The sequence below is a fragment of the Pantherophis guttatus genome, chromosome 1, assembly GCF_059756535.1.
Source record: "Pantherophis guttatus breed Tessera chromosome 1, ASM5975653v1, whole genome shotgun sequence".
Lineage (NCBI taxonomy): Eukaryota > Metazoa > Chordata > Lepidosauria > Squamata > Colubridae > Pantherophis > Pantherophis guttatus.
This window is the reverse complement of record NC_142063.1, coordinates 111735376-111750037: the sequence shown is the minus strand read 5'-3', so window position 1 is coordinate 111750037 and position 14662 is coordinate 111735376. Positions and strand designations below refer to the sequence as shown.

At 39.6% G+C, this 14662-nt stretch overlaps 1 protein-coding gene across 2 annotated transcripts in view; it reads right to left on the bottom strand.

Moving 5' to 3' along the window:
- The window catches only part of LOC117667022 (acyl-CoA (8-3)-desaturase-like), a 41590-nt gene extending 26928 nt beyond the window's left edge, over positions 1-14662 (bottom strand). For both annotated transcript variants that reach the window (XM_034420170.2, XM_034420171.2), the window contains exons 1-2: positions 14394-14662; positions 498-608 (exon numbers count right to left, since the gene is read on the bottom strand). In XM_034420170.2, coding sequence (XP_034276061.1) covers positions 498-608; positions 14394-14615 — 333 coding nt within the window. In that variant the 5' untranslated portion in view covers positions 14616-14662. The remainder of the gene's footprint in view (positions 1-497; positions 609-14393) is intronic.

Sequence of the window (14662 nt, the reverse complement as noted above, 5' to 3'; positions counted from 1 at the left end):
GAGACCCCTGGATTCCCTCCCAAACAGCACCCAGCTCATGTGAGCAACATCAAGCTGGCCATGCCCTTACGCTACACCCAGTCAGCCATGACCACCCTGGCCATGCCCCCCCTCACCCACCCACTCCCCAAAGACAGCCACAATGCTGATCCAGCCTGCAATGAAATTGAGTTTGACATCCCTGGTACAGATGTAACCTAGATTCAGCTGTCTTTTTCCTTTTTTTTTTTTTACCTTATATCTTTAATTCCTTTGGTTTAGTTTTGTTTATGCCTCTGCATTTTGTATAATGTTCTTTGCCCTGAAAGGAGTTATTATGATGGGGATAGATTCAGATTCAGATTCAGATTCAGATTCAGATTCAGATTCAGATTCAGATTCAGATTCAGATTCAGATTCAGATATAGGCACAGGCACAGGCACATATAGTTATTTTAACTATTTAAAATAAAAGTTCTGCAAAAGAAATCCAACAGCTGAGATCACCCAATACTCACATTTTTTGTTGGCTCACAGCATGGTTGATCTGGGGCAAGCTCTCCAATTAGGAGGGAATTCAAATATTTCTTCACCAGATCCTCATCCTTGTGGAAAGCTACAAAGGCATTCTAAATATACACACACAAACAAATAAGGTGAACATCAAGAAGACAACTGTTTAACATGATGGAAATGCCAGTTAAGTTGTCTAGGTGTTTTTTTTTTGGAAATAATGAAAAGTGCACTGTAGGTGATGCTTTCCAACTGACTCTCTGGGAGGCCAATTCTATGACCTTGATTTATTTTGAGGACTGAGAAGCTGTATTACTGTAGTTTACCTGAAATGAGAATAAGGTAGGACCATCTTCCCCTGCAACGGTTGGACTTGTGGAAAGTTCCATTGGGTTTGTTCCTGATTCATCCTGTCCCTCAGCATGGGGCAATGCAATATTGTTATATATGAAGTAGCCTGATGAAGAGGCTCCTACATAAATTGCTTTCTAGACCTGCATTTTTTCTATGGGAGTCAATACCAAAGAAACCCTTAATGGTTATTCCTTTTCCTTGAAAACAAGAACAGAGGCATGTCTAGCATTTGTGACCTGAAAAAAAAGTTTTTGTTTTTGGTAGTATGTGGTTTGGTAGTGTGGCTGCCTCCTGAGCTCTCAGGCCCAAAGGTTAGAAAGAAAGGAGAAAGTGGTTCAAGGCTGACTGTGAGAAGAAAAAAGGAGGAGGAATTTTTTTAAAAAAAAGGAATGGAACAATATGGTTGTCTGTCAGAAGCAAGAATGCAGACTTCCGGCTGACATCGCGGTGGGATCGGACATAAGGAGTGGTTTCTGCACTCCCATGCCAAGTTCTCCCCGTTGGAGGGCTCCAAAAGAAGCTAAAGCCACCCTGTAGGGGTAGCGAAGAAAAGAGGGGCATCCTTCAGGTTGTGGTGAGTCACAACTCTCCCGCTTGACCCTTGGCTTTCTTCCCCCTCATCCACAATGAGGAGAAGTGGCAGCCATTATGGTTGCCGAGAAGCTGGGACAGCCGAGACAACAAAGAATGTGCACGAGCAATGTAGATGAACAGTGATTGGGACTAGGTGTGATGATTCCTTTTTTACCTAGAATCTAACCCTAAGAGGGAAAAAAATTCAGGGAAAGAGACTCTTAGAATGATCTGTTAAAGCAGTGAACAACCACTTAAAGAAAAAAATCCCAGACCCAAAAGAAAGGAACTAAGGGGAGAAAAGTAAAAAAACTTCTAAAACATAGAATTGGACTTTTAAACAGGGTAGCAGCTGTTTTGGAAAGGCATTTTAAAATCCTGGAACTATCTACTTAAATAATTGACTTTGTTTTTATAAATCTAATTAAAATTGGATTTAAAAACTTGCCAGATTTGAGACAATGCTGAAACTTAAATTGAGGGCACAACCTACTGATGAATGGAAAATATACTATACTCCTACAAGTCTGGGGAGATTTCTGATAAGAAAAATAAACAACATTTATCTGGAGGATTGTGGTGATACTTACTGTTCTATGTTTATCTTCTTTATGACTACTGCAGGTTTAATTGTGAGAACAAGGAAGATACCCAAGTAAAGTGACTCTTGAATGTTCAGATATATGATTAAATCTATAGAGTGGATGCAAGGAGATATTTGGAAAGCTTCCTGGACTACCTAAATGGAACTGATCAAATAATCCTGGGATATAAAGAACTATGATTATTGTACTCTCTGAGGAGCAATGTTAGGCCTGTATATATGGTTTTTGGACTGTTGAGCAAGAGTGGGACTTACTAAAATAAGATGAGATGCTCCACCAGGGGGAAATGAGTGGAATTTTAAAAGACATGGCACTAATGTTCCAAAGCATTAATGACACTGTGACAAAAAAACCACAGGGAGATGAAGAACCTAATGCATGGCATAGATGGGAAAATAAAAAATATTCTACAAGGGACAATGAATAAAGATCAAAATGTCCAGAAAAGGGAGGATAAAATGGAGGAAAAGATAGAACAGACGAATCAGCAAATAAAGCAAGAAGACAAGAAGGAGAAGACAATAAAGATAATAATGATTGAAACAAATCAAGGAAAAAGTATTTTAAATGATTTAAAAATGGATTTGAATAAGCAGGAAGATACTTTCAAAAGGGAGATAGGGGCTTGGACAGACACTTTGGAGGCCTGGCAGCATAAGATGGTAGAGATGGGAGAAATATTTAGACTGAATAGTAAAGATATGGATGTAGATAGAGACAAAGATCCAAGAGAGGAGTATGGGAGGCAAGCCAAAAAACAAATAAGAACTGAAGTATTAAAATGGGCAAAAGATGATTAATAGAAAGGAATTGCCTTTTAATATAATTGAGGCCTGATTAAAAGCTAAAATAGAGGTAGAAATAAGAATACACACTTTTATATAATAGAATAAAAACAATAGCTAGATGGAAAGATTACAGGCTGAAATATGCTATTATTATATATGTTTAAATAATATGGTGATTGGCATTAGAATGGTGCATAGAAACAGTGAACAACTAAATAATGAAGGAGTACTGTACTTTTTGGAGTATAAGACACACTCCCCCCTAAAAGTGGGTGAAAATTGTGGTGCATCTTATACACCAAATATTGAGCCCTGCCCACCCACTGGCCCTCGCCCTTCAGCCATTTTCGGCCTCTGCATGCTCCATTTTAGACCTGTTCCAGGCTGTGGGCACATCACCACAGCACATCACCGACTATCACTGCCTTTGCGCATCATGTTTTCAGCCTCTGCATATTGCGTTTTTGGCTTCTGCATGCTGCGGGAAGCAGCGGCAGCAATCCCCACCGCCTGGAACCAGCTGCAAATGTGATGCATGGAGGCCAAAAATAGGCTGTGCAGAGGCTGAAAACACGATGTGCGGAGGCTGAAAATGTGACCCGCGGAGGCGGTAATCGGCGGCGATGTGCTGTGGCGATCCCGGCAGCTTGGAACGGGTCTAAAACAGAGCGTGCGGAGGCCAAAAATGCAACACGCAAAGGACAAAAGTGTGACGTGCGGAGGCAGCGATGGGCTGTGGCAATCCCTGCAGCCTGGAACAACTGATCGGCGGTATTCCAGAAGGCTGATCCAATTGCCAATCAGCTGCTCATGCTGAATCAGGCTGTGATAACCTGCTGAAGCTGACCAGGCTCTTTGCTATTTGCTGCAAGGATGAATACCAATGGATGCTGGTAGGAAGAGGCAGAATTTTTTTTTCTTGTTTTCCTCCCCAAAAAGTAATGTGCATCTTATACTCTGGAGTGTCTTATACTCTGAAAAATATGCTATATCTTAATACAAACACCTGTATCAACATTAGGATTAGTAATGGTGGCCTGACTAAAAGCTAAAATAGAGGTAGGAATAAGAAATAAGGGGAATATTAGTATACACATTTTTATATAATAGAATAAAAGCAATAACTAGTTGGAAAGATTAGAGATTGAAAGATGGTATTACTATATATGCTCAAATAATATTGTGATTAGCATTAGAATGACACATTGAAACACTGAACAACTAAATAATGAAGGATTATATCTTAATACAAACGTGTATTAACACTAAGAGTACAAAAGTTTGACTAATGTAACAAATATTATTAATATCATTATTGTTATTTGTATCAAAATGAATGATACCCAGATGCCACACTGTTAATTTATTAATGTTGATGTATATTTTAAAATAAAATAAAAAATATATACAAAAAAAGAAGAAGAAGCAAGAATGCAGAAAGTGATAAAGGCTTGATCCCATCCTTTCGGTTTTAATTTGAAATTGGTTTTAACTGGGTTGTTTTAAATTGAGGGCCGAAATTATTTAATGTCTTTTAAACTGTTTTTTAAATTTTATATGTTATGTTTTATCTCGACTGTTCACCACCCTGAGTCCTGTTGGAGAAGGGCGGTATAAAAATTAAATAAAATAATAAATAAATAAATAAATAAATAAATAAAATGACTTTTTCTCTCCAAAAAGGAGAAGAAAGAGAAGATTTAGGTGGCAAAGCAGCACTTATCTGGCTCAGAGGAGAGTTGGGGGCTGTAGGCAAAGCAGGACTTGCAACCACAATTACCACGAAGTGAGCTGTGAATTGATTATGTTAGCAGAGTTGAAATAACTTCTTCTACTTCCCTACTCAGTTGTGGAGGTGGGGGTGTTAGGATCAACAAGATTGTAGGCATGGCATCACCATTCAAACCTTGTTCCTTTTGTATAAGCATCAATGCCTCCCCTCTTGAGCAGGGGTGAAATCTATTTACCTTCCTTACCGGTTTAGAAGTGCACGCGCGGCTACATATCCTTAAGGAATATTTTCAAGATAGGAAACAGGATACATACAGCCACCATCAATCAAAAACATGATTGACAACAGGCTCCAAAGACTTTAAATGAATGACCTTCATGGGCATCCCCAGATGGACACAACACTGAACTGGATTTCTACATCTAGTGCTCTCACCACTAAACCCAGGTCACAACCATCATTTAAAGAAAAAGCTCCTTGCACAATTTATTTAAAAAATTTGTATAGCTATCTACTCGCTCAGAGTGACTCTAGGAGGCTTACAAACAATAAAAACATAGTATATAGGAAAAATTAAAATTAAAAAACAATAACCCCCCTGTCAGCTGTCACATTATACTTGCTGTGCTTCACAGTTATGTGGAAACAGACTGCCATGAACTATAGGGATGGGAGATGAGAAGGGGGATGCTTGAGGAATTGAAATGTATCTCCTCAAGATACTCCCTCAAGGTCATCCCACCAAAATGATTATCTCCAATCAAGAGGTACAATTCACCTCCCAATTCTGGAAGAAGTTTTCAAAATTACTAGGGACAATCAAGGATTTAGGTCCTTGCATCATCCTCAAACTAACAGGGCCTGTGAACATGCCAATAGTATATTGGAGCATTACCTAAGATGTTATGTCAATTTTCAGCAAGATAATTGGACTGACCTGCTCCCATTTGCGGAAGTAGCAAATAACAATGCAGTACATAGCAGCACTGGCTTTGCGCCCTTCTGAGTTGCAAGAGTTGCAGAGACTTTGTAGCCATGTTCAGTGATTGCTGAAGTTAAGTTGCCAAAGAATCTTAGAAGGGTACACTCTGTTTTCCACTGCAGTCTTCTTAAACTGGCCAAAACCTTCCCATTACAACCACCTGCAAAAGCCCCTCCTTCTCCCAATCTCATTGATGACGAACAACATTTCAAAGTAAAAGAACATTTTGGACTCACGTTTGCATATTGGCAAACTCCAATGTTTTATTCAATGGAAACATTCCGCCTCCTTTGAAGCTGAATGAGTAGCTGCCCAACATGCCTGAGCATCAAAGCTCTTACATAACTTCCATGCTCAGTAACCTGATAAACCACACTAATTAATTAACCTTTCTCCTTCTCTTTTCCTTTCCAGGCCTAATGCCTTATTTCAAGAAGGGCAGAAAGTCAGCTTTCACCTTATGCTTGTTGTTATGTGGTGACAGACTGCCATGAACCGTAGAGAGGGGGGATGAGGAGGGGGATGCTTGGGGAATTGAAAGTAGAGATTGTACCTCCTCAAGATGCTACTCCAAGGTCATCCAGCTGGAAGAAGGAGGGAGCCATATAACAAGCTGCTCTTGGACTGACCCGTTCCCTTCTTCTGGGTCCTGCCAGATGTACTGCTTAGTGGATGTGATCTGCAACATTCCTAGCCTCCCCACTCTAGTGGGTCAGGTGGATATGACTGGCAAGAGACGGTCCCTCAGATAACCTGGTCCCAAGTCATGAAGGGCTTTTTTTTTGCATTTTTTATTTTATTTTAAAATAAACAAACATACAATACATAATGAATTCTTCAGTGTATCATCTAGGCACATATTTTGTGACTTCTTCTTCTTATTCCTCTGATCTTCTTACTATTTTCCATTCATTTGTTATAACATTCTCCCCACATTATTCATTTATTTATAACATTCTCCCCGTATTTCTTGCTTACTATTAATACATTTATCTATCTTCACTCTCTCTTCTTCCATTGCTTCATTACAACATTACCCTATATATATCTCTTCTCTAACCAATGGTAAAATTGTCCCCATATCTTAAAATATTCTGATTCCTCTATTTCTTTAATTATCAAAGTCAGTTTATTCATTTCTGCACAATTTAATATTTTTTTTAATTATTTCCCCCTCTGAAGGGATTTTCTCTGCTTTCCATCTTTGCACAAATATTATCCTCACTGCAGTTATTACATGTATAATCAAATATATATTTTCTTTACTGATTTTCTCTGGTAGAATACCCAATAGGAACAGCTCAGGTTTTAGTTCTATATGTTGTAACATTTCTTCTAACCATGTTTTAATTCTACTCCAATAATTTGGGACCTGTTATTTGAGGTTCCTCCAAAATAAACATCAAATTGTCTGCAAAGGCTTGTAGCTTATCTTCTTCTTTTTTAAATTTTCATTCCCTTTATTTCTTCATTTCGTCTTATGTTTCTATTTAATACTTCTAAGGTCTTGTTGCAAATCTGTATCTTCCTTAGGTATAAGTGTAACATACGCCTCCATCCAGGGGTGAAATCTAAATTTTTTCCCTACCGGTTCTGTGGGCGTGGCTTGGTGGGGGGTGTCCTGTGACTGAGTGGATGTGGCCAACTCGATGTCACTAACAGCCACGCCCACTCAGTCACAAGACCCCTTCCCACCAAACCACCCCCACAGAACCCGGTAGGAAAACTTTTTAAATTTCTATTCTGCCGGCGTGTCCTTACCTTTCTCCCGCGGCTCCGCCCATCCGCCCCATTCCCCAGAGTCGGACTGCTCACCTTTCTCCTGCAGCTGGCTGTCAGGGAAGGCAAGTGCCCAAAAGGTACCGGAGTTTCTCACTCTCCTTCTTAAATGAGCCGCTCTGGTCCACACGCCGCCTGCGCAAGCGCACACTGTTTATTTAATTCAGTGGCAGGTTGGATGTGTGCTTGTGCAGATGGCGCGTGGACTGGCTGCACAAGCGCACATCCAACCTGCCGCTGAATTAAATAAACAGTGTGTGCTTCCGCAGCCGGCGCGTGGACCAAAGTGGCTTATTCAAGGAGAGTGAGAGACTCCGGTACCTTTCGGGTGCTTGCCTTCCCTGATAGCCAGCCACGGGAGAAAGGTGAGCAGTAGGAGAATGGGGTGGGTGGGCGGAGCTGTGTGGCGAAGAGCGAGCAGGCAGCGGCAGCACGGCAAGGCCGGCGTCAGGGAATGGTGCATTCCCTGACTCCTACTGCGCACACTGTTTATTTAATTCAGTGACAGGTTGGATGTGCACTTGTGCAGCTGGCACGTGGACCAGAGTGGCTCATTCAAGAAGGAGAGTGAGTGACTCCGGTACCTTTTGGGTGCTTGCCTTCCCTGACAGCCAGCCGCAGGAGAAAGGTGAGCAGTAGGAATCGGGGAATGGGGCATTTCCCGACTCCAGGGAATGAGGCGGGTGGGCGGGTGGGCAGAGCCTCCATCTGCCATTGCTACCAGTTCTCCAAACCACCAGCCATCATCGCTACCTACTCGCCTGAGCCGGTCCGAACCGGGAGCATTTCACCCCTGTCTCCATCCATGAGTTTGGAATCTTTGCTTTCACTAAAAGTTCATTGAATAATTCCAGCATTACATTGCTTAACACATCTTGTAATATCTTATATAATTCTGTTGGTAATCCATCCGGTCCTGATGTTTTCCCAATATTTTGCTTTTTGATCACTTCTATTAGCTCTATCATCATTATTCTTTCTTCTAGTGCTTCCTTATATTGTTCAAGAATTTTAGGTAGGTCAGATTTTTCTAAAAATTGTTTTATCTTCTCATCTGGTATCTTCTCTTGGTTTTATAGTCTCTTGTAATAATTTTGAATTATGTTCTTCTTTTCTTCACTTCTATAACATATTTCCTTTTTCATCTTGTAAGTGGTTTATTAGTTTCTTCTCCTTTTCTTTTTTCATTTTATATGCCAACCATCTACCTGGCTTATTTGCATTTCAAAAAAGTTCTGTTTGGCTGATCTTAATTTACATGCCAAAAATTCTTGTTCATTTAAGTTTATTTCATGCTTCTTCAATTCCATTTGTTTTTAAAACTTTATTAAAAGTTAAATGTATCCTTTTGTAATTCTTTCTATAACCTCCTATACTCCTCTTCCAATTTCTTCTGCATTTGTCTTTTCTTTCTGTTCTTTTTTCCCAAATATGTTATTGCCAAATCTCTAATACATGCTTTCATTGTATCCCATACATTCTGAAATGATGTATCTTCCTGTCATGAAGGGCTTTAAGGGTGACAAGCAGCACCTTGAATTGCACCCAGAAGCAAATTAGCAACCAATCCAGCTCCCGCAGGAGAGATGACATACATACATACCATGGTCTGCACAAAACCATTCAGGCTGCTGCATTTTGAACCAACTGGAGCTTCCAGATGCTTTTCAAGGGCAGCTCCATTGTACAGCACATTGCAATAGTCAAGACAGGAGATGATTAGGGCATGAGTGACCATGAGTAGGGATTGTTGGTCCAGGAAAGGGCAAAACTAGCACACAACCCATAGTTACACAATATTCTCAGCAGAGAAAAACAAGATACCATCTCAGGCTTTGAGAACAACGAAGCTTTTTTAATTAAACAAGCTAACAAATGAGGGATAGTTGTCATTATGAATGCGGTTGATTAAGTTCATGAAACTCAAAGGCAACCCTCCAATATTGTGTCACACTGGCTACCACACAATTCATCACAATGAATTGTGCAATCACATGGAAGAATTTCCTAAGGATATACAAGATTGAATCTATGTGCAGACATTGCAGAAATCCTGAACTTCTGCCTTCTACCCAAAATATATAAACATGCAATCCTATTCCATCTTTCAAACATTGGAAACATTACATCTAGAAGACTATGTTTCAGGAACCTTATGCTACCAGTGCTCCCATCCCACTATGCAAGAGAGACTACATACTTCCTAATAATAAAAAATAACAAGATAGATATATATACAACATATAAATAACGAGAAAAAAAATCAAAGAAACAGTTGGTCCACTAAGAGAGAAGGTAGCAAAAATATAACAGGCAGCAGAGAGAAAACAGAGCTGCTTAATTCATTCTTTGCATTGGTCTTCACGCAAAAAGAAACTATAGCCCAGCCTACCAAAAACACAACTGTAAAAGACAGACTAGAAATAAAAGTTAAAATAAGCCAAAAAAAAAATTGGTAAGAGAACACCTGTCTAATCTTGATGAATATAAATCACCAGACCTGATGGATTACATCCCAGAGTGCTAAAGGAGTTGGCAGATATCATCTCAGAACCACTGTACCATATCTTTCAAAAATCCTGGAGCACTGGCGAACTACCAGAGGACTGGAAAAGAGCTGATGTGGTTCCCATCTTCAAAAAAAAGGGAGCAGGAAAACGGGACCCAGGGAACTACAGACCAATCAGCCTAACATCAATACCTGGGAAGATACTGAAAAAGATAATTATAATTAAAAAAAACAGATCTGCCAACATCTAGAAACAAGTAAAGTAATAACTAGATGTCAGCACAGGTTTGTTAAAAACAGACCATGCCAAACCAATCTTATTTCATTCTTTGATATAGTGACTAAATTAGTAGACCAGAAAAATGTTGCGGACATAGTATATTTAGACTTCAGCAGGGCATTCAACAAGGTAGCCCACAACCTACTTTTTGGTAAGCTAGAAAAAGGTGGGATAGATAGCATCACCATCAGGTGGATGTCGCTGGCTGACAAACCATACTCAACGAGTAGTCCTTAATGGTACTAGGTCTATATGGAGGGAAGTAAGCAGTGGGGTACCACAAGATTCCATCTTAGGCCCAGTACTCTTCAATATCTTCATAAACAATTTAGATGAGGGAATAGAAGTGGAACTTATAAAATTTGCAGATGATACTAATCTAGCAGGAATAGCCAACATCCTAGAAGATAGGCTCAAGATCCAGATGGATCTTGACAGACTTGAACACTGGGCCCTAACTAACAAAATGAAATTCAATGTAGAAAAAAATAAACTCTTACCCTTAGGCAAGAAAAACCAAAAGTACACATATAAAAATTGGGAGGAACCAGGCTTAATAGCAGTAGTTGTGAGAGGGATCTTGGAGTAAGACAAGATTGGTCTTGGAATAAGACAATTGGTTGATAACCAATTAAATATGAGCCTATAGTATGCCAATGCAATCCTAAATTACAATAACAGGGGGATTCAATCAAGATCACATGAAGTACTAATACCCCTCTATAAAGCCTTAGTAAGACCAGAAGTGGGATTCTACCGGTACACACATATTTGCTAGAACCGGTAGTTATTTTTCTAAGCAGTTCAGAGAACCAGTTGTTAGAAGAAATCTCCTTTTGTTTTTTTCCCACTTTACAGGGTTAATCCTGTAAGGAATTACAACATTTTGGTGTTGTTTCTAGCTTAATCTTTATTGCCCTGCTTACAAAAACTGCCTCTCCGTTAACCCTTATTACATTCTTGTCAGTACACCTAGATTTATTGTTGCCTGAGCTTCTCTGGGTTTTTTTTTCTTTGCGGGTACTTTTTTTTTCTTTTTTTTTTTCTTTTTTTTTCCTGGTACTTTGCTTGACTTTCTTAAAGGGGAAGGGTTGTTTTAAACTTTTTACACTGCTGTTGGGAGGAAATACTCCTCTGTTGGAGTTCTTCCAGCCAGACTACAATGATCAGTACTTTGAAGAAATAATTGAATAACGAAGCAGAGCTGCCAGAAAGATGCTTTTAATGACAAGGAAACAAGATGAGTGACATTTAGTAAGGCTTCTTGGCTAACTAGAAAGATTGACATTCAAACGTGAGTTTACATACTCTTTCTGACTTTTGGTCTAAAACTGGTTTTTGGTGAAGTTTAATTCTGTGCTTGGTGATGTTTAATCCTGTGTTTATTGATGGGATAATTTTCATTCTAGTGTTAATTGCTTTATTTGTAGTTAGGCTTATCTCAGGTGCTTTTTCTATCTGGAGAGGGGGGTCTTCCTTGGCACTGTCCTTTTTGGTTTACTTCCAAGAGGCAGGATGCAAGCTTGGCACTGATTTTTTTACTGCCTTTCTGGGGGGGGGCATGTGATCTTTCCTTAAATCTGGATGATTTCCTTAGGATATTTTATGAGGTGAGTGAGACCAGCAGGTATCTTTAAGTGGTGCAAATGGATCTAAGGATTGCTTCTCCTAGGTGTGCTCTTTCTGGCCTCTCTGCTAAAGGGTTTCACTTTATGAGCAAGAGTTGGTTGTTGATAGTTATCATTGTATTTTAACTATTTTAATTTCTCAAGGTGCTCTGGCACCCTGCCTGATTTGTAACTCCGGCTTGCAGGTATTTCTAATCTAATCATCGGTATTTCAGGCAGCTTTCTGCAAGCAAAGAAGTTTTTTGTATTTTTGTAAGGTAATCCTTGACTTACAACAGTTCATTTAGTGACCATTCAAAGTTACAATGGCACTGAAAAAAGTGACTTATGACTGTTTTTCACACTTACAACCATTGCAGCATCCCCATGGTCACAAAAGGCCAGGCAAGGTGAAGCACTCCTTGACATGAGTGACATTGAGTTCGATATGCCCACCCAGTCACATGACCACCAAGCACACCCATCAAGCCAGGCCCACAGAACTGGTAGTAAAAAAATTTGAATCCTACCACTGAGTAAGACCACACCTAGAATAATGCATCCAGTTTTGGTCACCACACTATAAAAAAGATGTTGAGACTCTAGAAAGAGTGCAGAGAAGAGCAACCAAGATGATTAGGGGACTGGAGGCTAAAACATATGAAGAACAATTACAGGATTTGGCCATGGCTAAACTAGTGAAGAGAAGAACAGGGGAGACATGATAGCAGTGTTCCAATATTTGAGGGGCTGTCACAGAGAGAAGTAGGTTAACCTATTTTCCAAGCACCTGAAGGCCAGACAAGGAATAATGGATGGAAATTAGTCAAGGAGAGACTCAACCTAGAAATAAGGAGAAATTCATGACTTTGAATTCATCCATCACTATTTTTACACTGGCAACAGATATAACTGCACATGAATGGCACAGTTATGTGTACATATATGGTTCTGCAATATGGCAATGCGTGGAAGATTTCAAATGTTCTCAAATCTTAACTCCTGAATTTATATGAAATTTACTGATGACATTTTCATCATCCGTACCCATGAAAGTCCCTATATTAAATTCCATTAGACTTCAACACTTCCAATACTTCAATCCCATTATCAACCTAAGCCCAGATGTATCAAACAAGTCCACTTTTCTGATAATAGACACATGATGGACACATAAACACAAGGAAGCTTATAAATCATCATGCATACCAACATGCTTCCAGTTTCCATCTAGAATATACCATCAAATGCTCAGTTTATATTGAAATAGACCACAAAAAACCTTCACCAGCAGAACAAAATATGAGACAGCTGAACCTACAAATAGCAAGAAATATCAGACTACGTCAGAAGGCCTTAACAAAGACAGTGGGATTGTAACCCATCATGATTATCTAACCTGCTTCAAGGACCCCTCATCCCAGTTTCTCCTTTCCTTTCCCATTCCCTTTCCTTCCCATTGCCATCTCCTATGCACATGAATTCCCAGAAGATATTCACATTCTTAGAGTGTCTGCATATGGATTCTTCCATTCAGTGTAATTCTTTTTCATATAGCCAAAAGCATTATGATTTAATGGCAATGTAGATGTTTCAATAATATCAGTGCTAGACTTGGTCTCAAGTATGCCATCAATGCCTGAATGTCCCATAATAGATGGTGTAATTTAAAGAGAGCCTTCAGTGAGAGGTTAATCTGAGGGCAGAATATATCAGATATGTCTAGAAGTGATAGAATGTCTATAGAAATCCTTTTTCACCTGCTGCAGATATTTCCAAGATTAAAAGTCCTGATAGATACGCAGGAACACAGAAGACATTTCTGAGCCTCAACTACTGATCCTTGTATATGCACATTACAACAGGTAAATAGAAAAAGTCCACCTCTGTTCTGATAATTTTTCATTTAGCTTATATTTATATTTTCTTCATACACTGAAGCAATAATGACATAGGCTTATATATACACGTATGTGTGTATGTATATACATGTGTGTGTGCATTTAAACATTTAATCAAAATGTTAATCAGATTCTGGGTCTATAAAGTATTGTATTATGAAATATACAATAGAGTCTACAGATTCTAAACTTAACTAGAATTCAGTCCTCACTTCTATGCTACTAATATTACTCATATATTTTTCACTGAGAAAGTCTGCCAGACTGAATTTTGCTTAGGCAAAATATAAACTGTGTCCATGCTTTTGCACAAACACTTTCTGATCAGGTCCTCAAACCTAAGCTGTATTTTGTTCACATTGTCTAGAAGTCAATAAAGTTAAGCAACTTAACTGCAGTCAAACATTGACCCAAAACTGGAAAAAAGAAAGGCTGCAAATCACATCAATTTGTACATCTGTACATTAGCTGCCTGGCCCCTTCCCTGAACTTTTTCCAATGACGCTTTTAAATTTTGGTCAAATTTTGCTACTCAATACTACAAAATTGGCAAGCGATACAACCACCACCTGGAGCTTTCTTGCATTGGACCGTCCAACCCAGAATGACTGTTCTGTAATGTCAGAATTCCCTACAGCTTCAGACAAGAAAGATTCCTCCCCCCCATTCTGCTATTTGAGACCCTTGGAGAAAGATATGGCCTCATCTAGGAGTGTGTGCATACAAAGCCAGTGTTTTATGGCAGCCTTCAGGTCATTCCAAGGCCGTCTTTCCCCTTAGCAAGGACTCACCGTGGCATCTTGTCCAGAATAGTGTCTGATGAGACGAGGCCCACCTGGATGCCGCAAATAGAACTGACTAACATCATAAACCTTTCGGTCAATGACCAGCCATCTCTCTTCCTTCAAGTCTCCCTTGCCTGTGCGGAGCCCCACCTCCTCCCAGGTGAAGAGCCGTGGGACCCCTGGCTCAATCTCTGGCTTTCCTGCACTGGCCTCTGACTGAGGGGGCATCCTGGCTGGAAAAACTGAGAGTTACTGTTCCACTAACATGTTATTTT